This window comes from Drosophila persimilis, unplaced genomic scaffold, assembly GCF_003286085.1.
Source record: "Drosophila persimilis strain 14011-0111.01,24,50 unplaced genomic scaffold, DperRS2 tig00000191-arrow-pilon, whole genome shotgun sequence".
Lineage (NCBI taxonomy): Eukaryota > Metazoa > Arthropoda > Insecta > Diptera > Drosophilidae > Drosophila > Drosophila persimilis.
The window spans coordinates 2,685,183-2,706,968 of record NW_020825298.1 but is presented as its reverse complement, the minus strand read 5'-3'; the positions used below and the strand labels follow the sequence as shown (position 1 = coordinate 2,706,968).

Below are 21,786 nucleotides of genomic sequence, written 5' to 3'. Positions count from 1 at the left end.
GAATCATTTGCCAGATGCCATCTTATTTAAATGTTTTTTAAACATTAAAGTAAATAAATTGGTGATCTATTCGAATACTTATACGCTTACACATGAATACATGTACATTTCAAAAATGCAATCCAATTGCTTAGGCCCAACTCAGCGAGGTGGCAACGCCACAGACACAGCTGTTTTTTGTTTGCAACAACCAAATCCAACAATGGAAAGAATGCTGAAAAGATCCCGTGGAAAAAACTTCTCGGAGGCAGAGGTGCGCATACTTTTTCAGCTGGTGGATAACCACAAGGATGTACTGTTGAACAAGAAGAGTTATACGGCTACCTGGAAGCTGAAATCCGAGACTTGGGTGAAAATAGCTGAAGAGTACTGCACTCAATCAGGTGTCGCTCGTACGTGGGTGGCGCTTCGTGATAAATATACCAATGCGAATAGGAAGGAAAGGCGGTGTCACGCCGACTTGTCACTTTCCTCCGCTGTCAGAAGAAGAAAACTATGCCAATGGTGCGTACTTCTGTTTCATTTTCAAATAAAAGGAGAGGAACTCATTCATCTATTTTCTTACCTTTCAGAAAGCCTCAATCCTTCACCAGACGATGATTCTGATGGCAAGTACCCGTGGCAAACCCATGTACACCTTTGCAATAAGAATAATTGTACCTCTTCTTTGCAGGAAGCCACAATCAGGCGCCGAGCCAGCACCAATATGAAGCAAACTATTCCGAAAGTACTCAGGTTAGTTTCCTTGCCTATTTGAAATACAAATTTCTTCAAGATAAAATGTGGCTTATAGGAAGGAAGAAATAACTTGTGGAAGGAAAAGTTTTCCCTGATAAAGCTGCAAAGGGACTACATTCGAGATGAGAACACTAGACTTGCAGAGACGCACCGAATTGAGATGGAGAAGCAGCAGTTGGAGCTGCAGCATCTGCGCTTGAAGAACCAACTGCTCGAACTGGAGATTGAGGAATTAAAGAAACGGGGGTGATAATTTGTATGTTTCATCCGGTTGAGTGTTATTAGGATTAGTCATTAAAGGATTATACAGCCTCTAGTCTGGGATACCCATGAGCTTCCTTCCATCTTCATTGTTGTTTGTTCACACTTGCCACACTTCACTTGATCGCGATTCGGATTCCAATGCAATTCGAATAAATGTTCGTTTGCGCTCAGAACTTCTGTTTGGTTGTTTTTATTAATTTACATCAATCCATTCACTATTTTGTTGGTTTTCTTCTGCGGGGCTTAAACGATAACACTGTAAATGTTTCTAACCAACGATGAGGGTGCCCTCATCGGGGAACTCGTGGGTGGGAACTTCCAGGTTCAGGGGCGCCGGTCCCTTGCGGATGCGGCCCGATGCGTCGTAGTGAGAGCCGTGGCAAGGGCAATAGTAGCCACCGAAGTCACCAGAGTTCGCGATTGGCACACATCCCAAGTGCGTGCACACGCCAATAACCACCAGCCACTGGGGCTTGATGACGCGTTGCTGAAAGAGATGGTAGACACAATTAGCCAGAGTTTCAGGGGAAGATCCAGGCAGTACATACATCATCAGTTTCCGGATCACGAAGCGACGATGTGGGCACACCCCGTTCCGTATCAATCTCGGCCTGAGTACGATGACGGATGAACAGCGGCTTGCCACGCCATTTGAATGTCACGGACTTGCCCTCGGCGATGTCCGCCAATTTAATCTCGATCTTGGCCATGGCCAGCACATCGGCCGAGGCGCTCATCGATCCCAGGAAGGCATTGACCAAACCCTTGGCAGCATAGGCACCTCCAACGGCTCCGCCACCAACCAGAAGGTAGGAGAATGCCTTGCGCTCCTCGGCGGACTCATTGCGACGGCGACTATCCTTGACAGAATCGCGACGGTAGGCGGTGAAGTCGGGCACTTGCAGATCGGTGTGTGCCTGGCGGCTAGCTGAAAGTAGGGAATCGGGTCAGTACGAATCTGGCAAAAGGGCCTGGTCTGCAAGTGTATCAGCGTTTTTGTCTGTGCCTCACACACTCATTCGCACAGAAGTTGTTTTCATTTTCCTGACGAAGGGCGAGGTTATGTCGAAATTACGTAAGGAAATTTGCCAAATCTGGTTAGATATCCATGAATAATTGGCTAAACCGCATTCCCGATGAGCCAACGCAGGAAATTGATCTTTTCCGCACTCCTTTCATTATGTAATGAATGTTTTTCACGATGGGCCTTCGCCTTACCAATAGTATTGACAGCAGCGCCGCTCGTCTTGAGGCCAGTAGACAGTGCCTGGGCACCGCCACGCACATATGCACGCGACACGGCTTTCAACATGGTGTTAACTTTTTTACAAATTTATTGCTAGTCCACAAATATTCGTGTCGAAAATTTCGACGTTCGTCTTGTCGTCTGCCTGCTGTGACCGAGAGATTTTTCGATAAAATATACGGTCTGTCCATCAGAAATATACCTAAATATTCCATCTCATTTTCAAAATATACCGTAAATATACCGATGGAAAAACGAACTTCGCCCACTACGCCCCCTCTATTTAAACAGTCCAACTACTTGAGATAAATTGAACCAAACGATTTGCACCAAAACATATTACGACATTTTCATCGATAGCAATAATGTAAAGATCATTTAAATCATAGTAATCAGATCGCTAGTGGCCGAGTATGACCATGCCCTACGGATGGCTTAACTATTGTATTGGCTTCTCCAATACAATACTAAAATATACATCCAAGTTTACTCTTTTATCATCTGTTACTTCCAACAGCATTTGACGGTTTTGTAGTGCAAAATTGAGAAATTTCCCATAAATAGCTGAGATATAGCCCGCCGAAGATTTGGATTTGCATATCATTAAAATACTGGTTTTTCTGTAGTCTATATCTCTGCTTTACGGCAGTAGATCGGAGTGCGGCATGTCTCTACGTGATCGGGAGAGTCCTGCAAATCGACTGACATCGGAATAAAGGACATCCAGTTTTTCACGATTTTCGCAAAAAATCATGATGGTTACATCATGAAATTTGCCAAAAATCGGCCTCATTTTCGTAATCGAGATTTTGATGCCGTTCGACAGTCTGGATCCTCACGATCCTGGGAGCGTTGGTCCTTCACCGATCTGGCTCTATTTATCTGAGATACAGCCTTCCGAAGATTTGCCTATCATTAAAATACTGTTAGTTTACTTAACTCTTCCTTTCATTTTAGCAGGTCGCACCTTCGGGTAGCTAAAAATACCTCTTGCCTTGTCGCTGAGTCAACAGTGTGGCGTCCCTTCCACTGTTCACGGACACGGGAAATGATATCAGCAGTCCCCCCATCCGCTGGGCCTCAGCTTCGTGACGCGTAAGTGAAACAGCCTATGTATAATTGTGCTTATGTTTTATAATATATATTCTCCTTTACAGAGGATAGAGGACCTATGCTTTGCCACAAACCGAGTCGTATCTAATTTCCCCCCGCCAGACGGAGTCATATCCAAACATTACCGAGGCGTATTCGAGACAGACCGAGTCCTATCCCAGCAGGACGGAAGCACACGCCTTCCAAGATCCGAACCTAACAAACCATCGCCTTCCTTCGACCTGGCCATCGACAACAAGGACTTTGACTGTGGCAACCAAGGGAGGGTCTACGCGGGCTACTAGACTCTAGATAGATATCGTCGTTATTAGGTTTAAGGATATACACGTCCATATATTTTGATGGTAGATACAAATGTTTTCCACTTGTTTATTTATTTATACTAAGCTAAGCTATGATGAATAAAACAATTGAAAAATCATCCTTGCTGTATCCTTTATTGGGAAAACTATACCGACTACAAAAAGGCGTAGCAAGTCCAGATCGGTTTTCAAATAGCGGAGAAAACTAAATATTTTTTATTGGGGAAAATGTCCTTGATCCTTGATAAGGACTTCATCATATCAGGGACATCTTTTCGATGAGAGGAAGCCATCGCACGCCCAGATCGGCCCACAAATAGCCGAGAAAACTGAATATGAATGGTTGGGGTTGTTCAAGTCCTTGCCGAAGGATTAAGACGATTTGTCTGATCCCTTCGGGCCATGGCGCGCACCGATCGAGCCACAAATAAGGCAGAAAACAAGATGTATTTATCTGAAGAAAAGATCCTTTATCCTTCGTCCTTGATAAGGACTCCATCAAATCAGGAACGTTTTTCCAATCTCAGGAAGCCGTCGCTAATCCCGATCGGGCTACAAGTAGCCGAGAAAACTAAGTATGTATGGTTGGGGTGGTTGGAGTCCTTACCGAAGGATCAAGGACATTTTTCGGATTACAGGGGGCCATGACACACACCGATCGGTCCAGAAATATGGGAGAAAAGAAAATATATATGTCTGGAGTAAATATCCTTGATCCTTGGTCCTTAATAAGGACAGCATCATACCAGGAACATTTTTCCGAACAAAGAAAGCCGTCGCACGCTCAGATCGGCCCGTAAAAAGCAGAGAAAATGAAAAATGTTGATCCTTGATATCCTTTGTCCTTGAAAAGGACTTCATAAAATCAGGGAGATTTTGCCGACCACAGGAAGTCGTCGCACGTCCCGATCGGGCGTCAAATAACGGAGATAACAAAACTATTCTGTAATTTGCTATTTTTGAAAATGTAGTTCAAGAAATCACCGAAAAGGGCGCCACCGTACAAACAAACAAAATCGCATCAAATGACTGAAATACCAGGCGAACAGAAATCAGCAGCAAGCAACTGCAGCAATCGCAAAAAATCGCAGCATACTTTAGGGGGCTCCAATTTTTAAAAAATCATCGACCTTCTGCTGATTTCTGTTCGCCTGGTATTCCAGTCATTTGATACGAGTTTTTTTTTTGGTACGGTGGCGCCCCTTTCGGCGATTTCTTGAACTACATTTTCAAAAATAGCAAATTACAGAATAGTTTTGTTATCTCCGTTATTTGTGGCCCGATCGGGACGGGCGACGAGTTCCTGTGGTCGGCAAAATCTCCCTGATTTTATGAAGTCCTTTTCAAGGACAAAGGATATCAAGGATCAACATTTTTCATTTTCTCTGCTTTTTACGGGCCGATCTGAGCGTGCGACGGCTTTCTTTGTTCGGAAAAATGTTCCTGGTATGATGCTGTCCTTATTAAGGACCAAGGATCAAGGATATTTACTCCAGACATATATATTTTCTTTTCTCCCATATTTCTGGACCGATCGGTGTGTGTCATGGCCCCCTGTAATCCGAAAAATGTCCTTGATCCTTCGGTAAGGACTCCAACCACCCCAACCATACATACTTAGTTTTCTCGGCTACTTGTAGCCCGATCGGGATTAGCGACGGCTTCCTGAGATTGGAAAAACGTTCCTGATTTGATGGAGTCCTTATCAAGGACGAAGGATAAAGGATCTTTTCTTCAGATAAATACATCTTGTTTTCTGCCTTATTTGTGGCTCGATCGGTGCGCGCCATGGCCCGAAGGGATCAGACAAATCGTCTTAATCCTTCGGCAAGGACTTGAACAACCCCAACCATTCATATTCAGTTTTCTCGGCTATTTGTGGGCCGATCTGGGCGTGCGATGGCTTCCTCTCATCGAAAAGATGTCCCTGATATGATGAAGTCCTTATCAAGGATCAAGGACATTTTCCCCAATAAAAAATATTTAGTTTTCTCCGCTATTTGAAAACCGATCTGGACTTGCTACGCCTTTTTGTAGTCGGTATAGTTTTCCCAATAAAGGATACAGCAAGGATGATTTTTCAATTGTTTTATTCATCATAGCTTAGCTTAGTATAAATAAATAAACAAGTGGAAAACATTTGTATCTACCATCAAAATATATGGACGTGTATATCCTTAAACCTAATAACGACGATATCTATCTAGAGTCTAGTAGCCCGCGTAGACCCTCCCTTGGTTGCCACAGTCAAAGTCCTTGTTGTCGATGGCCAGGTCGAAGGAAGGCGATGGTTTGTTAGGTTCGGATCTTGGAAGGCGTGTGCTTCCGTCCTGCTGGGATAGGACTCGGTCTGTCTCGAATACGCCTCGGTAATGTTTGGATATGACTCCGTCTGGCGGGGGGAAATTAGATACGACTCGGTTTGTGGCAAAGCATAGGTCCTCTATCCTCTGTAAAGGAGAATATATATGTATTATAAAACATAAGCACAATTATACATAGGCTGTTTCACTTACGCGTCACGAAGCTGAGGCCCAGCGGATGGGGGGACTGCTGATATCATTTCCCGTGTCCGTGAACAGTGGAAGGGACGCCACACTGTTGACTCAGCGACAAGGCAAGAGGTATTTCTAGCTACCCGAAGGTGCGACCTGCTAAAATGAAAGGAAGAGTTAAGTAAACTAACAGTATTTTAATGATAGGCAAATCTTCGGAAGGCTGTATCTCAGATAAATAGAGCCAGACCGGTGAAGGACCAACGCTACCAGGATCGTGAGGATCCAGACTGTCGAACGGCATCAAAATCTCGATTACGAAAATGAGGCCGATTTTTGGCAAATTTCATGATGTAACCATCATGATTTTTTGCGAAAATCGTGAAAAACTGGATGTCCCTTAGTCCGATGTCAGTCGATTCGCAGGACTCTCCCGATCACGAAAAGATATGCCACACTCCGATCGACTGCCGTAAAGCAGAGATATAGACTACAGAAAAACCAGTATTTTAATGATATGCAAATTTTCGGAAGGCTATATCTCAGATAAATTGAACCAGATCGGTGAAGGACCAACGCTCCCAGGATCGTGAGGATCCAGACTGTCGAACGGCGTCAAAATCTCGACTACGAAAATGAGGCCGATTTTTGGCAAATTTCATGATGTAACCATCATGATTTTTTGCGAAAATCGTGAAAAACTGGATGTCCCTTAGTCCGATGTCAGTCGATTGGGAGGACTCTCCCGATCACGTAGAGACATGCCGCACTCCGATCTACTGCCGTAAAGCAGAGATATAGACTACAGAAAAACCAGTATTTTAATGATATGCAAATCCAAATCGTTGGAAGGCTATATCTCGGCTATTTATGGGCCGATCGGCGAAGGACCGTCTCTCCCAGGATTGTGAGGATCCAGACTGTCGAACGGCATCAAAATCTCGACTACGAAAATGAGGCCGATTTTTGGCAAATTTCATGATGTAACCATCATGATTTTTTGCGAAAATCGTGAAAAACTGGATGTCCCTTAGTCCGATGTCAGTCGATTCGCAGGACTCTCCCGATCACGAAAAGATATGCCACACTCCGATCGACTGCCGTAAAGCAGAGATATAGACTACAGAAAAACCAGTATTTTAATGATATGCAAATCCAAATCGTTGGAAGGCTATATCTCGGCTATTTATGGGCCGATCGGCGAAGGACCGTCTCTCCCAGGATTGTGAGGATCCAGACTGTCGAACGGCATCAAAATCTCGACTACGAAAATGAGGCCGATTTTTGGCAAATTTCATGATGTAACCATCATGATTTTTTGCGAAAATCGTGAAAAACTGGATGTCCCTTAGTCCGATGTCAGTCGATTCGCAGGACTCTCCCGATCACGTAGAGACATGCCGCACTCCGATCGCCCGCCGTATAGCAGAGATATAGACTACAGAAAACTCAGTATTTTAATGATATCCAAATCTTCGGAAGGCTATATCTCAGATAAATAGAGCCAGATCGGTGAAGGACCAACGCTCCCAGGATCGTGAGGATCCAGACTGTCGAACGGCATCAAAATCTCGACTACGAAAATGAGGCCGATTTTTGGCAAATTTCATGATGTAACCATCATGATTTTTTGCGAAAATCGTGAAAAACTGGATGTCCCTTAGTCCGATGTCAGTCGATTCGCAGGACTCTCCCGATCACGTAGAGACATGCCGCACTCCGATCGACTGCCGTAAAGCAGAGATATAGACTACAGAAAAACCAGTATTTTAATGATATGCAAATCCAAATCGTTGGAAGGCTATATCTCGGCTATTTATGGGCCGATCGGCGAAGGACCGTCTCTCCCAGGATTGTGAGGATCCAGACTGTCGAACGGCATCAAAATCTCGACTACGAAAATGAGGCCGATTTTTGGCAAATTTCATGATGTAACCATCATGATTTTTTGCGAAAATCGTGAAAAACTGGATGTCCCTTAGTCCGATGTCAGTCGATTCGCAGGACTCTCCCGATCACGTAGAGACATGCCGCACTCCGATCGCCCGCCGTATAGCAGAGATATAGACTACAGAAAACTCAGTATTTTAATGATATCCAAATCTTCGGAAGGCTATATCTCAGATAAATAGAGCCAGATCGGTGAAGGACCAACGCTCCCAGGATCGTGAGGATCCAGACTGTCGAACGGCATCAAAATCTCGACTACGAAAATGAGGCCGATTTTTGGCAAATTTCATGATGTAACCATCATGATTTTTTGCGAAAATCGTGAAAAACTGGATGTCCCTTAGTCCGATGTCAGTCGATTCGCAGGACTCTCCCGATCACGTAGAGACATGCCGCACTCCGATCGCCCGCCGTATAGCAGAGATATAGACTACAGAAAACTCAGTATTTTAATGATATCCAAATCTTCGGAAGGCTATATCTCAGATAAATAGAGCCAGATCGGTGAAGGACCAACGCTCCCAGGATCGTGAGGATCCAGACTGTCGAACGGCATCAAAATCTCGACTACGAAAATGAGGCCGATTTTTGGCAAATTTCATGATGTAACCATCATGATTTTTTGCGAAAATCGTGAAAAACTGGATGTCCCTTAGTCCGATGTCAGTCGATTCGCAGGACTCTCCCGATCACGAAAAGATATGCCACACTCCGATCGACTGCCGTAAAGCAGAGATATAGACTACAGAAAAACCAGTATTTTAATGATATGCAAATTTTCGGAAGGCTATATCTCAGATAAATTGAGCCAGATCGGTGAAGGACCAACGCTCCCAGGATCGTGAGGATCCAGACTGTCGAACGGCATCAAAATCTCGACTACGAAAATGAGGCCGATTTTTGGCAAATTTCATGATGTAACCATCATGATTTTTTGCGAAAATCGTGAAAAACTGGATGTCCCTTAGTCCGATGTCAGTCGATTCGCAGGACTCTCCCGATCACGAAAAGATATGCCACACTCCGATCGACTGCCGTAAAGCAGAGATATAGACTACAGAAAAACCAGTATTTTAATGATATGCAAATCCAAATCGTTGGAAGGCTATATCTCGGCTATTTATGGGCCGATCGGCGAAGGACCAACGCTCCCAGGATCGTGAGGATCCAGACTGTCGAACGGCATCAAAATCTCGACTACGAAAATGAGGCCGATTTTTGGCAAATTTCATGATGTAACCATCATGATTTTTTGCGAAAATCGTGAAAAACTGGATGTCCCTTAGTCCGATGTCAGTCGATTCGCAGGACTCTCCCGATCACGAAAAGATATGCCACACTCCGATCGACTGCCGTAAAGCAGAGATATAGACTACAGAAAAACCAGTATTTTAATGATATGCAAATTTTCGGAAGGCTATATCTCAGATAAATTGAGCCAGATCGGTGAAGGACCAACGCTCCCAGGATCGTGAGGATCCAGACTGTCGAACGGCATCAAAATCTCGACTACGAAAATGAGGCCGATTTTTGGCAAATTTCATGATGTAACCATCATGATTTTTTGCGAAAATCGTGAAAAACTGGATGTCCCTTAGTCCGATGTCAGTCGATTGGGAGGACTCTCCCGATCACGTAGAGACATGCCGCACTCCGATCTACTGCCGTAAAGCAGAGATATAGACTACAGAAAAACCAGTATTTTAATGATATGCAAATCCAAATCGTTGGAAGGCTATATCTCGGCTATTTATGGGCCGATCGGCGAAGGACCGTCTCTCCCAGGATTGTGAGGATCCAGACTGTCGAACGGCATCAAAATCTCGACTACGAAAATGAGGCCGATTTTTGGCAAATTTCATGATGTAACCATCATGATTTTTTGCGAAAATCGTGAAAAACTGGATGTCCCTTAGTCCGATGTCAGTCGATTCGCAGGACTCTCCCGATCACGAAAAGATATGCCACACTCCGATCGACTGCCGTAAAGCAGAGATATAGACTACAGAAAACCCAGTATTTTAATGATATCCAAATCTTCGGAAGGCTATATCTCAGATAAATTGAGCCAGATCGGCGAAGGACCAACTCTCCCAGGATCGTGAGGATCCAGACTGTCGAACGGCATCAAAATCTCGATTACGAAAATGATGCCGATTTTTGGCAAATTTCATGATGAAACCATCATGATTTTTTGCGAAAATCGTGAAAAACTGGATGTCCCTTAGTCCGATGTCAGTCGATTCGCAGGACTCTCCCGATCACGAAAAGATATGCCACACTCCGATCGACTGCCGTAAAGCAGAGATATAGACTACAGAAAACCCAGTATTTTAATGATATGCAAATTTTCGGAAGGCTATATCTCAGATAAATTGAGCCAGATCGGCGAAGGACCAACGCTCCCAGGATCGTGAGGATCCAGACTGTCGAACGGCATCAAAATCTCGACTACGAAAATGAGGCCGATTTTTGGCAAATTTCATGATGTAACCATCATGATTTTTTGCGAAAATCGTGAAAAACTGGATGTCCCTTAGTCCGATGTCAGTCGATTCGCAGGACTCTCCCGATCACGAAAAGATATGCCACACTCCGATCGACTGCCGTAAAGCAGAGATATAGACTACAGAAAACCCAGTATTTTAATGATATGCAAATTTTCGGAAGGCTATATCTCAGATAAATTGAGCCAGATCGGCGAAGGACCAACGCTCCCAGGATCGTGAGGATCCAGACTGTCGAACGGCATCAAAATCTCGATTACGAAAATGATGCCGATTTTTGGCAAATTTCATGATGAAACCATCATGATTTTTTGCGAAAATCGTGAAAAACTGGATGTCCCTTAGTCCGATGTCAGTCGATTCGCAGGACTCTCCCGATCACGAAAAGATATGCCACACTCCGATCGACTGCCGTAAAGCAGAGATATAGACTACAGAAAAACCAGTATTTTAATGATATGCAAATCCAAATCGTTGGAAGGCTATATCTCGGCTATTTATGGGCCGATCGGCGAAGGACCGTCTCTCCCAGGATTGTGAGGATCCAGACTGTCGAACGGCATCAAAATCTCGACTACGAAAATGAGGCCGATTTTTGGCAAATTTCATGATGTAACCATCATGATTTTTTGCGAAAATCGTGAAAAACTGGATGTCCCTTAGTCCGATGTCAGTCGATTCGCAGGACTCTCCCGATCACGAAAAGATATGCCACACTCCGATCGACTGCCGTAAAGCAGAGATATAGACTACAGAAAAACCAGTATTTTAATGATATGCAAATCCAAATCGTTGGAAGGCTATATCTCGGCTATTTATGGGCCGATCGGCGAAGGACCGTCTCTCCCAGGATTGTGAGGATCCAGACTGTCGAACGGCATCAAAATCTCGACTACGAAAATGAGGCCGATTTTTGGCAAATTTCATGATGTAACCATCATGATTTTTTGCGAAAATCGTGAAAAACTGGATGTCCCTTAGTCCGATGTCAGTCGATTCGCAGGACTCTCCCGATCACGAAAAGATATGCCACACTCCGATCGACTGCCGTAAAGCAGAGATATAGACTACAGAAAACCCAGTATTTTAATGATATGCAAATTTTCGGAAGGCTATATCTCAGATAAATTGAGCCAGATCGGCGAAGGACCAACGCTCCCAGGATCGTGAGGATCCAGACTGTCGAACGGCATCAAAATCTCGACTACGAAAATGAGGCCGATTTTTGGCAAATTTCATGATGTAACCATCATGATTTTTTGCGAAAATCGTGAAAAACTGGATGTCCCTTAGTCCGATGTCAGTCGATTCGCAGGACTCTCCCGATCACGTAGAGACATGCCGCACTCCGATCGACTGCCGTAAAGCAGAGATATAGACTACAGAAAAACCAGTATTTTAATGATATGCAAATCCAAATCGTTGGAAGGCTATATCTCGGCTATTTATGGGCCGATCGGCGAAGGACCGTCTCTCCCAGGATTGTGAGGATCCAGACTGTCGAACGGCTTCAAAATCTCGATTACGAAAATGAGGCCGATTTTTGGCAAATTTCATGATGTAACCATCATGATTTTTTGCGAAAATCGTGAACAAATTGATGTCCTTTATTCCGATGTCAGTCGATTTGCAGGACTCTCCCGATCACGTAGAGACATGCCGCACTCCGATCGCCCGCCGTAAAGCAGAGATATAGACTACAGAAAAACCAGTATTTTAATGATATGCAAATTTTCGGAAGGCTATATCTCAGATAAATTGAGCCAGATCGGTGAAGGACCAACGCTCCCAGGATCGTGAGGATCCAGACTGTCGAACGGCATCAAAATCTCGACTACGAAAATGAGGCCGATATTAATGTGATGAAGTCCTTATCAAGGATCAAGAACATATTCCCCAACAAAAAATATTTAGTTTTCTCTGATATTTGTGAACTGATCTAGACGTTCCACGCCTTGTTGTAATTGGGATAGTTTCCCCCATACAGGATACAGAAAGGATGATTTTTCAATTTTGTATATAAACAAGTGGAAAACATTTGTATCTTTTTTCAGAATATATAGACGTGTATATCGTTAAACCTAACAACGACGATATCTATCTACAGTCTAGTAGCCCGCGTAGCCCCTCCCTTGGTTGCCATAGTCAAAGTCCTCATTGTCGATGTCCAGGTGAAAGGATGACGACGGCTTGTTTGTGCGAGTGCATGGGGTGCGCTTCTGTCCTGGTGGGATACGATTCTGTCAGGCTGGGATAGGACTCGGTCTGTTTTGAATACGGAAAGGAATGTTGCTTATTCTGTGCCAATGTTGTGGGACAATGTTGCTCATTGTTTAAAATTCCCAGCAGCTTTTGATACTATCGACTAGACAATCTCTAGAGTTAAATCGTGACAAGTATGATATGAATGCAATCCAGTAAAATAAATGATGCAAGGAAGCACTATATGAAGGAAGGGCAACACTATGTTCTTTAATATAGATATAAAAATGCAATTTAATAGATTGATATCTTTGAATTTTCCGAATGTCTGCCAGTATATTTAATGCCTATTGTCCATCATAAATCTAACATTGCACTGGAACTAAAATCTCAGCCCTAGAACCAAGTACCGAAATCCTAGAGCGTCATAGTGGGTGTTGGTAGGGGTTGAAATTCGTAAGTACTCTCCAAACTATTTGCATACTTAATGATCATCTATAAATAATTTTCAGGTCTTTGTCAATTAGAGTTTGTTTCTATTTAGGTTGTTAAATAAATGGATTGGATGTATAAGTACAGCTAATATAACAAAACATCTTAATAAAACAAAAAAACCAAAAATTTGTTTAAGAATGTTTTAAAAGGGCATATTTTACTTATGGTGTGTTTGTGTATGTGTGTGTTTGGAGACGGGCTACTATAGATTACAAGAATCAACCTAAACATTGTTAAACAATTATTTATATTAATATTTCTTCATTTTAAAATTAGGAATAGTTTTGCTTTCTGTTTATCCTTCAACTTGGACGTCGAACTACGGACTACTTAAAACTTGGTTCAAGTTTTGGTAATGCGTTGCAGCTGGTAACACGATTTTATCATTTGGTAGTGCAGTGCTTGGTTACGCCTCCAGATCATTTACAAATAGCACCTCGCGGTTCTTTAGACCAACATCCTGGAGCGTTCTGCTGAGAGTCTCATTTACGGCACTTTCGGGACCGTCCATGTCTGCCATGGTATAGAGCACACGTTTGGGGAAATTCGTTGTGATTTCGAACTCATCCGGCGATTCAGGATGGCAGAACAAAAAGCGGTAGACATCCTGTACAATAATTGGGAATGATAAGAGTTTTGTAATCGGAATTCGTTGCAAATTTTAAGCTTACCAAAAGCGAATTGGTCTGATGGAAGCGTCGCTCGAGTCGCGTTCCACTGGGCATTTTGAAGACCACTGCAATGACTCCAGCAGCGTCTGCGGGCGGTTCGGAGGGTACTAGGGTGGCCAATTCAATCTTCTGTCTTGCGATCTCCTCCTTACGCAGCTCGACATTCTGCCTGGCTTGCTCCTCAGCCTCTTGCGCTTGACGCACCACATCACGTTCAAGTTGCCGTATGCGTTCCTTTTCCTCATCAGCCAGTAAACTCTGCTCGTATGCCTCGTCCTGCTGTCGTCGTAGGGTCTGTGTGAAGTTGCGCTCCAAGCGATCTGCTCTGGCCTGACTGAGCCACACCTCGTTGGCGGCAGTTACCGATTGGAGTCGTCGCAAAAGCTCCTCGGGGGTGCAGTCACCTTCGAATCGTCCCACAATCATCATGCGATTGGCTCTCAGACTAATCATTACCATTAATGGGTAATTCCGTACCGTAATCGACTGCATGACTCTATAGCCCTCGGGCGAGGACACGTCACAGCCCCAGAGTAGCGTGTGTGTGTTGATATAGTCGATAACCGATCTTGACGAGAGCGTCTCACGGCAGAATGAATCAACATCTGGGTTCTTGCTGGGATCCGTGTGCAGATAGACAATCAGAAAGCGCAACTCTTGCTTGGCATCGTTCAGGGCCTGGGCGTATGTGCCCTGATAGAAGACTGGATGCTCGGGATATCTCTCGTAGTAGTCGTGTATGAACTTCATGACATCCCCCAAGGGATCCGTGACCAATCGGTTCTCATTTCCTCCACCAAGATTCAGAAATGCACCGACAATGCTCGTTAGCGTCGAGTAAAAGTATTGGAATACAAAGTTAATCACATAGCCCAGTAGGCCCGTAAAGCTGCGGGGCATGGGACCGCTTGGCACCCGACTGATCGTCCGACCCCCGGGCATATTTGCGGAGAAAACCTGTTGCAGGAAACGATCATTGATCACAGCCGGTGCCCGTACCTCTGTGGAGGCTGCGAACATTGTGGGTCGACCTTCGCGTATGTTTAGCTGCTCCTGGAAAGCAACCTGCAATGTAAAAAAGGTTCCTTTTCAGTTCACTTCTGCTGAGTCTGACTTGTACGTGTATCCACCTCGAGATCCCATTGATGTCTGATGAGCACATCGCGACATATATTCATATCCTCTATGCCGGTCAGGTCCTGAAATTGTAGAACCTTTTCCGTCTGTTCATTTGTAAGTCCGTCCGCCTCCATTTTCGCAGCAGGTGAGGTGATGGTCCGTCAGTCCGTCTCCTTGTTTTTGGTGTCGCTGTCTCTGGGCTGCGTGTATGTGTGTCACAATTTCGCTGCTTCTAGTGTTGTTGTAGTAGTTGGCCTTTGTCCACTGCTTTTCCTGTGGCAACGGGGTGGAAAGTATTGCGTTGTTAGTGCTTTAACAGCTCTGCTAAGTGCGTAAAATGATATTAGCGCAAGGAAATTGCAAAAATTACAAACTTCTTAACATTTCTCGAAAAATATTGTTTTTTCTTTTTCGCAGGTGACGGTTCTTCTTCTTGCTTTTTCCCAATGCCAGGGACGGCGATTAGTGCAGCCGCCAGCTCAGCCGTTCGCACTGATTTTCGCAGCGGCGGCAATAAATGCCCATTTGGCACTTCTCAATTTCAAAAATTGTATCTTACGTATTTCGAAAGGTTTCTAAAATTAAAATCTATGCACGAGTTTAGTGTAAAAACGACAACAATTTCTTTTTTGCAGGTGACGGTCAGTGTGACCGCGGACTTATCGTTAAAATATACCGTCCGACCCTCAGAAATATACCGAAATATAACGTCCAATTTTAAAAATATACCGTAAATATCCTGACGAACTCAAGTTCTATTATACATATTCCTCAATTTTGATGTTCTGTCCAATATTATTAGTTATATAGAACATTAAGCCATGCCCACATAGTTGTATACGATTGATGAATCATTTTTCTACTTAACTGGCTTATTCTTCATACTTGCTTTTATTGGATTTTTCGTAAGCTTATATCGAAATAGGTCAAACAATAAAAAAGGTTTTAGCGAAAATGGCAAATTATACAATTAATGAATCTATTAACTCTTAAACTCTTGTTTTTGTTGGATTTAGTCTACAAAAATGTTTTAGCAATGGTCAAATAAAAAAAACGTAATAAGACGTAAGAGAAAAGTCGTTCCTATTGCTCAATTTTGATATTCCGTTGAATGCCCATATAATTTTAGGCCATTGATGAATAAATTTTCTATTGTTATTTTACTATATCAAGGTTTAAACCAAAAAGGTCAACAAAAAACAGTGGTAACGTAAGTGAGTATGAAATGTCTCGTCATCCGGAGTTTGGGCAGAGGTATACCATATTTAGTTAATATATGAAGAAACTGTTTTCCTAGCTGTTTTAAAACGTAAACTTGGATAATTCGTCAGTATATTTACGGTATATTTTCGTATATTTTGATATATTTCTGAGGATCAGACCGTATATTGTATCAATAAATCCGCGGTCACATTCAACAAGTAGCATCACTAAAATTTGAAATTTCGTTAGTTTTAATCATGCATTTAATTTCAACCTCCAAGAGAACCGTACTTTCCGACTTTGCCGACTTAGAGACAAAGTCGACATATGTGCATGAAAACGGAGAGCCCACAGATTTTCAATTCAATGCCCAGCGACGGGTGTTCGTCGAGGTGGATAAGATGGCGGGCTTGGCTGTGATGCGCATACGAGAGAAAGAGGAAAAAGGTAATTGGAAAGATCTGAAAGATAGTCCATACTACTTATAAGGTATCCAATTGGCAGCCCCCGAGATACAACGAGTCCGCAAATTAACCATCGATAATGCCTTTAGTGTTTGCTGTGCGAAGCAGACGTCGGAGGAGATCGCTTTGGGCCAGACCAGCGGCTGTGTGAAGATATACAACTATCGCTCCGCACAGCTAATCCACAGATTCCCAGCGGATCAGAAGCGCAGCACTGTCCTCTATGTGGATTACAATTGCACGGACGAGTATATCGCAGCGGTGAAGGAAGGCGGCTCGGTCAATATATTCGGAACCAAGACGAAGCAAAAGATCAATACATTCACCATCGATGAGCAGTGAGTGGTGCTACCTTGAAGTGTGAGCTCTTTTGCATTTATCTTGATGTATTGCAGGTCTACCTTGGTTCGCTTTCATCCCAGCAAACGGTTCCAGCTGTCGATTGCCTCATACAAGGGCGCCGTTACCGTCTACGATTTTCAGAGTAAACGCAAGATCTTCCACGTGAGCGATGCTCATGATGCTCCCTGCCGGGACGTTAGCATGTGCACGGCCCAGCCTTCGCTGCTGGTCAGCGTTGGGTACGATTGCAAGATAAATATCTTTGATATTCGCCGCAATCGGGCACAGCCCGCGACTAGCCGACTGACTTACTCGCATCCTTTGTCCACGGTGGCTCTGAGCGAGTGTGGTACTTACTTTTGTGCAGGAAATCTCAAAGGTGAACTGATCGCCTACGACATAAGGAATACCAAGTCGCCGCTCGCCGTGCGTAACGTGCACGATGGCGCCGTCACTCGTGTGGCCTTTGTGCCCACGCCCACGGAGTTGCAGCAAAGCATAAGTTTCTCCAGCGCTGGCAACGTGACCGCTGAAGGTCCCAAAGTGGAACGCCTGCCCAGCGACGAGCTGCGCAAGTCTATTGCCGCCAATTTGCTGAGTACTCAACAGCAGCTGAATAGCATGGCAAGCCTGGGCTATGGAACGGGAAGTGTGACTGTTCGCCCACAGCGGGACTCATTTTGTGACTTCCTCGATGCCCAGGGACCTAGGTCCGTCGAGCGCATGTCCACGCGTCTGAACGCGCACCGCGACAGCTTCGATTGGGAGACTTTGGGCCGCAGGACCAACGAGAATTCGCATCGACTAAGCCTATGCCCAGCGGGTGGCTCTGGTCTCAGCTCTGTGGAAAACTCGTGCAACAGCTCCAATGCCGAGTCTTTGCATCGTAAGTCGAGGTGTTCCAATCTCACTCCATTTTTTAATTATCTATTCTCTTCTAGAAACATTGAGCGGACCACTCAAGGATCGCAGTAACATTTCTGGGGACGCGAAACTGATGAAAATAGCCGAGACCGATGAGCACAGCGAGCGGGAAGAGCCTTCGGCCAACTGCTCCGTGGCCAGCAGCTCCACGGGCAGCGACAAGGAGAACCCCCAAGTGGCGGACGCCGAACTAAAACGCCGCTTGCGCATGCTTTCGTCTAGCAGAAACAGTACCCCTCATCATGTGAACACCACGCCACAGTCGTCGAGCACTCTGCTGAAGCCCCAGCAGCTGTTGGCCAAGTCATCAAGTGGTTTATCCGCTCAGGTGGAAACGGATGTGCGCAGGGAGATCGGAGAGTTGCGCGAACTTATGGAACAACGCTTCGAGAATCTGGAGAAAGAGATTAAGTATGCCGGCGAGAAAAATAAGTGGCAAGTAATCGGCCAGATGTCCAACTACTGGAATCGTCAGCTGGTGAACACGCATGAGATTCGCGATGGCCTGGCCGTGCTCCTGCAGGGCGATCGTTTCATGTACGAGTTCTCGCGACTGCAAAACGAGAACGAGATGCTCAAGGCACAAGTGAAGCACCTGCTGAGAGAAAGAGAGGATAATGAAGGCTCCACTGGAGAGTGATCTTTTAGTGTATTTTATCGTGCGTTTTTAAAGCATTTTTGCTCGAGGGAACCATTTGTTCATCTTTTACTATTATTTTACTAATCTATTTACGGCTCAACTGTTTGTTATTTATGAATCTTTAAAAGAATTGTGTATACAGGAACCACCAAATCCAGAAAATTGTTAACATCGTTCCCATTGAATATACATATATGTATAGGTATAGGTATATTGTAACTAATGGATTCTCTCATTCTCTTCTGTACTCCAGGCGCAGATGATCGTTTACTGGCTGCTTCTTCATTGGCATGTCCACAGAAATGGTTCTGTTGAAGTTCTCATAGTCCACCACATAGCGCTCGTTGGTAACATCGTAGTGAATGATGTTGACGAAACGCTGACCCCAGAAGATCTCCCGCGGCACATAAGAGGTTTTGGCCTCGGTCATCTGTGCGGTGGCCGGGGAGGTGCCCACAATGGACACATACAGCTCAAACTGTGCCGCATTGAAGAGCCTGGCATTGGTGAACTGATGGAGGGGACTGGACTCGTCGATGACATGGCACACAATATCTGGCCACACGATCAACTGCTCTCCATTTCCCTCCAGCTTCAGTTCCGTGTGGGCTTTAACGACCTCGCCCTCGCGTGTGCTGCAAACGGAAGGGATGGGATTAGCTTCCCCCCAAGAGATGACAGACAGCTTGATGACTTGATGACTCACCGCTTGTCCACAATCATGTAGACGCGTATCTTAGACTCGATGGACTGCTGCTCGCGTGGATCACACACACGAAAGAGCAAACACAGAATCCCATCGCGATAGCAGATCTGAAAATGATATATGATTGACTTGAACTGGGACTGGGAGGTAGTTTCCCTGGCTTTTGGCTTCTGGCCTCTACACTCACCACCGCCTTATCGCTGAACTTGAGCTTTGTCATTTGCCTGGCGGGGCGTGCGGTCTTGGCATAGATAATGCTCACCATGCTCCCCTCGATCAGGGCAGCGCAGACCATTTGCATTATGAACAGGAACACGGTCTCCGGGCACTCCTCGCTGGCGTACTTCTCGCCAAATCCCAGTGTCGTCTGCGTCTCCACCGAGTAGATGATCATAGTAACCCAGGAGGTGACGCCATAGATGCAGGGCCTGTCGCCTTCGCCCAGCCGCACGCCACTGATCTCATCGAAGAGGAAATCGCCATGGGAGTAGGACACCACATAGCAGAGGACGGCAAAGAGCAGCCAGCTGAGGAAATAGCTGCCCAGGAAGAGGGTCAGCATGTACTTCCATTCCAGTTCCATCTGTCGATGATCGAAAGGGTGCGATGCAATATCTCCCCCAGATTAGGAATGATCGTGGATGCAGTTTGTGTTAAAATATTGTTTATTAGTGCGAGTATTGCTGTTTGGTTGTTGTCATGTTGTCATGGCCGTGCTTGGATGATCGATCGACTGATTGATTATATGGTAAACGTTACGCGTTCGGTTTGATCGGGATTAGTCTTCAGATGATTAGGATTCGGAGTCGGATTTGGACTCGGATTCAGATGAAGCTTTGCCGGCGGCTCGTGGGCCAGTTCATCCAACTTGCGCTGTATGCTGGGCGTTATGCTGTACACATCCGATCGCGATGACTCTTGGATGATCGGTGGTGATGCTTTGGTGGTGTCGTTGGTCTTTTGGCCAAACCAGGATCTTACCAGCGTGGTGATGACATCGCGCATATAGCGCCACGATTTCTCTGGTATGCGACGAAAGACCACATTCTCATTGCCATTCTTCGCCATCACACGATGAAGGCTGCGCCTGAGGCCATCACCGGTGCTGGAGGTCGCCGCTGCTGCTCCTGCTCCGGAGTCCGGGGTTAGTTCAATGGTGCTGCCTGCCCAGTCGTGTGTATAGGGAAAACTGCATGGAGATTGGAATTTCTTAGCGGAATGAAATGGGAAATGAAGATGAGGAATGGATTCCCTTACTTTTGCTCACTGCGCGTCTCGAAGTGATCGCCAGGCGATCTGGATTTGCGTCGCCTTACAAATCCCGGACTCTCTGGATAGTAATCCGCCTCATTGACCGTTTCCTTCTCGCTGGAACGGGCCAGAGGCTTCGTCTCGAGGGGCTTGGGCTTCACAGGCATCGATGTGGAGCGATGCATTGGGAGACTTTCGACTGGAGAGCTGCTCATGGTCGCGATATCGCTGCCCACACAACTGGCTTTTCCCTCATATAATTGTCGGAAATTTGGGGCAATTTCACTTTGTCCCGTAGATTTGCGTTTTAATTTTAATTGAATTAGGTTGCAATCGACGGTAGTAGTAGATGGAGAGCAGAGCTCAGTTGTCGTCTGCTTCTGGAGTGTGATTGCCTGGCTTGGCGGACCGCTTGACACTGACTGGGGCACAGTCGCATCTCCATGATCGGACCCCCGGATAAATGGCTTGTGTGTGGAAACGCTATTATCAGCTAGTCTAAGATATGCACTTTAATTTATTTATTATCTTCAGCGCGCCTCTCAAGCTCCCGACAGCCTGTGTTTGCTCGCAATTCATCCGCAAGTCTCCCGCTGAGATTAGTTCTTCAAAATGTGGCCCCATTATTTATTGTATAATTCTGTTTTTCTTATCTGTGTATTTATTTTGCGAATAATCAAATATTGTCTTGTATAAAGAATTTTTTTAAGCAGTATAGAGTGTATCTAGTCTTGATTACGTCTATTACGTCTACCAATCAGGTTCCGAGAGAGCCACCATCAGAATGCAACTAGAATTGGGTACCATTTACTACCCTTTAGAGAGAATATTATAAAGTTTCTGAGGAGTTTGTGAGATTCCGTTACGTATACATATTCTCGATTCTGCATATACATACATATGAACCTCTCAGTTTTAAAGTTACCATAACTACATTTTTCACTTAGTTTTCTTTTAATAAAGTCTACTCCAAGCCGTTGTGAGAAGAAAATCATAGGAATAGAAAGGGGGGTATAGAAACTTCCATGCGCAGGTTTTTTGAATTTTTGCAATAGATTGCATTTTAATCCTTATCGCTCATCCATTTTCTATTTGGCGCGCATCCAGTCGATAGCATCGATAACCGAATGTGAATCTGAATTCGTCAGTATATT

At 44.8% G+C, this 21,786-nt stretch overlaps 5 protein-coding genes across 5 annotated transcripts; 2 read left to right on the top strand and 3 right to left on the bottom strand.

Annotated features, from left to right (window-relative positions):
- Positions 1–120: 120 nt before the first annotated feature.
- On the top strand, positions 121–1,095 carry LOC6595675. The gene is given in 5 exon segments (XM_026988249.1): positions 121–438; positions 440–504; positions 573–608; positions 674–735; positions 794–1,095. Coding segments are annotated over 5 exon segments (594 nt in total). The 5' UTR covers positions 121–202; the 3' UTR covers positions 989–1,095.
- An 81-nt stretch (positions 1,096–1,176) lies between these two features.
- On the bottom strand, positions 1,177–2,384 carry LOC6595676 (cytochrome b-c1 complex subunit Rieske, mitochondrial). Its single transcript, XM_002020700.2, has 3 exons — positions 2,221–2,384; positions 1,551–1,930; positions 1,177–1,489 (listed from the first exon to the last, which is right to left on the bottom strand). The coding sequence occupies exons 1-3, from the start codon at positions 2,312–2,314 to the stop codon at positions 1,271–1,273; spliced, it is 693 nt and encodes a 230-aa protein (XP_002020736.1). The 5' UTR covers positions 2,315–2,384; the 3' UTR covers positions 1,177–1,270.
- Positions 2,385–13,339: 10,955 nt separating this feature from the next.
- Positions 13,340–15,660, bottom strand: LOC6595678 (FAS-associated factor 2). The gene is made up of 4 exons (XM_002020702.2): positions 15,477–15,660; positions 15,114–15,375; positions 13,984–15,048; positions 13,340–13,919 (listed from the first exon to the last, which is right to left on the bottom strand). The coding sequence occupies exons 2-4, from the start codon at positions 15,234–15,236 to the stop codon at positions 13,719–13,721; spliced, it is 1,389 nt and encodes a 462-aa protein (XP_002020738.2). The 5' UTR covers positions 15,237–15,375; positions 15,477–15,660; the 3' UTR covers positions 13,340–13,718.
- A 902-nt stretch (positions 15,661–16,562) lies between these two features.
- LOC6595679 lies at positions 16,563–18,880 on the top strand. Its single transcript, XM_002020703.2, has 4 exons — positions 16,563–16,752; positions 16,810–17,107; positions 17,165–17,997; positions 18,053–18,880. Exons 1-4 carry the CDS (start codon positions 16,563–16,565, stop codon positions 18,673–18,675), a joined length of 1,944 nt encoding a protein of 647 aa, XP_002020739.1. The 3' UTR covers positions 18,676–18,880.
- Positions 18,673–21,002, bottom strand: LOC6595704 (inward rectifier potassium channel irk-1). Its single transcript, XM_026988859.1, has 5 exons — positions 20,639–21,002; positions 20,363–20,570; positions 19,569–19,964; positions 19,382–19,488; positions 18,673–19,310 (listed from the first exon to the last, which is right to left on the bottom strand). Exons 1-5 carry the CDS (start codon positions 20,845–20,847, stop codon positions 18,908–18,910), a joined length of 1,323 nt encoding a protein of 440 aa, XP_026844660.1. The 5' UTR covers positions 20,848–21,002; the 3' UTR covers positions 18,673–18,907.
- Between the last annotated feature and the right edge of the window lie 784 nt (positions 21,003–21,786).

What these genes read in the sequence shown, in the direction of transcription:
- LOC6595676 (XM_002020700.2), bottom strand. Translation starts at nt 2,314, where the DNA reads ATGTTGAAAGCCGTGTCGCGTGCATATGTGCGTGGCGGTGCCCAGGCA. An exon ending in CGCTGCTGTCAATACTATTG is followed by an intron (nt 1,931 to 2,220) that starts GTAAGGCGAAGG and finishes CCCTACTTTCAG; the next exon opens with CTAGCCGCCAGGCACACACC. An exon ending in GTGATCCGGAAACTGATGAT is followed by an intron (nt 1,490 to 1,550) that starts GTATGTACTGCC and finishes CATCTCTTTCAG; the next exon opens with CAACGCGTCATCAAGCCCCA.
- LOC6595678 (XM_002020702.2), bottom strand. Translation starts at nt 15,236, where the DNA reads ATGGAGGCGGACGGACTTACAAATGAACAGACGGAAAAGGTTCTACAA. An exon ending in GACATCAATGGGATCTCGAG is followed by an intron (nt 15,049 to 15,113) that starts GTGGATACACGT and finishes TTTACATTGCAG; the next exon opens with GTTGCTTTCCAGGAGCAGCT. An exon ending in ATCAGACCAATTCGCTTTTG is followed by an intron (nt 13,920 to 13,983) that starts GTAAGCTTAAAA and finishes ATTATTGTACAG; the next exon opens with GATGTCTACCGCTTTTTGTT.
- LOC6595679 (XM_002020703.2), top strand. Translation starts at nt 16,563, where the DNA reads ATGCATTTAATTTCAACCTCCAAGAGAACCGTACTTTCCGACTTTGCC. An exon ending in ACGAGAGAAAGAGGAAAAAG is followed by an intron (nt 16,753 to 16,809) that starts GTAATTGGAAAG and finishes TCCAATTGGCAG; the next exon opens with CCCCCGAGATACAACGAGTC. An exon ending in ACATTCACCATCGATGAGCA is followed by an intron (nt 17,108 to 17,164) that starts GTGAGTGGTGCT and finishes GATGTATTGCAG; the next exon opens with GTCTACCTTGGTTCGCTTTC.
- LOC6595704 (XM_026988859.1), bottom strand. Translation starts at nt 20,847, where the DNA reads ATGAGCAGCTCTCCAGTCGAAAGTCTCCCAATGCATCGCTCCACATCG. An exon ending in GCGATGTCATCACCACGCTG is followed by an intron (nt 19,965 to 20,362) that starts GTAAGATCCTGG and finishes GATCATCGACAG; the next exon opens with ATGGAACTGGAATGGAAGTA. An exon ending in TACATGATTGTGGACAAGCG is followed by an intron (nt 19,311 to 19,381) that starts GTGAGTCATCAA and finishes TTCCGTTTGCAG; the next exon opens with CACACGCGAGGGCGAGGTCG.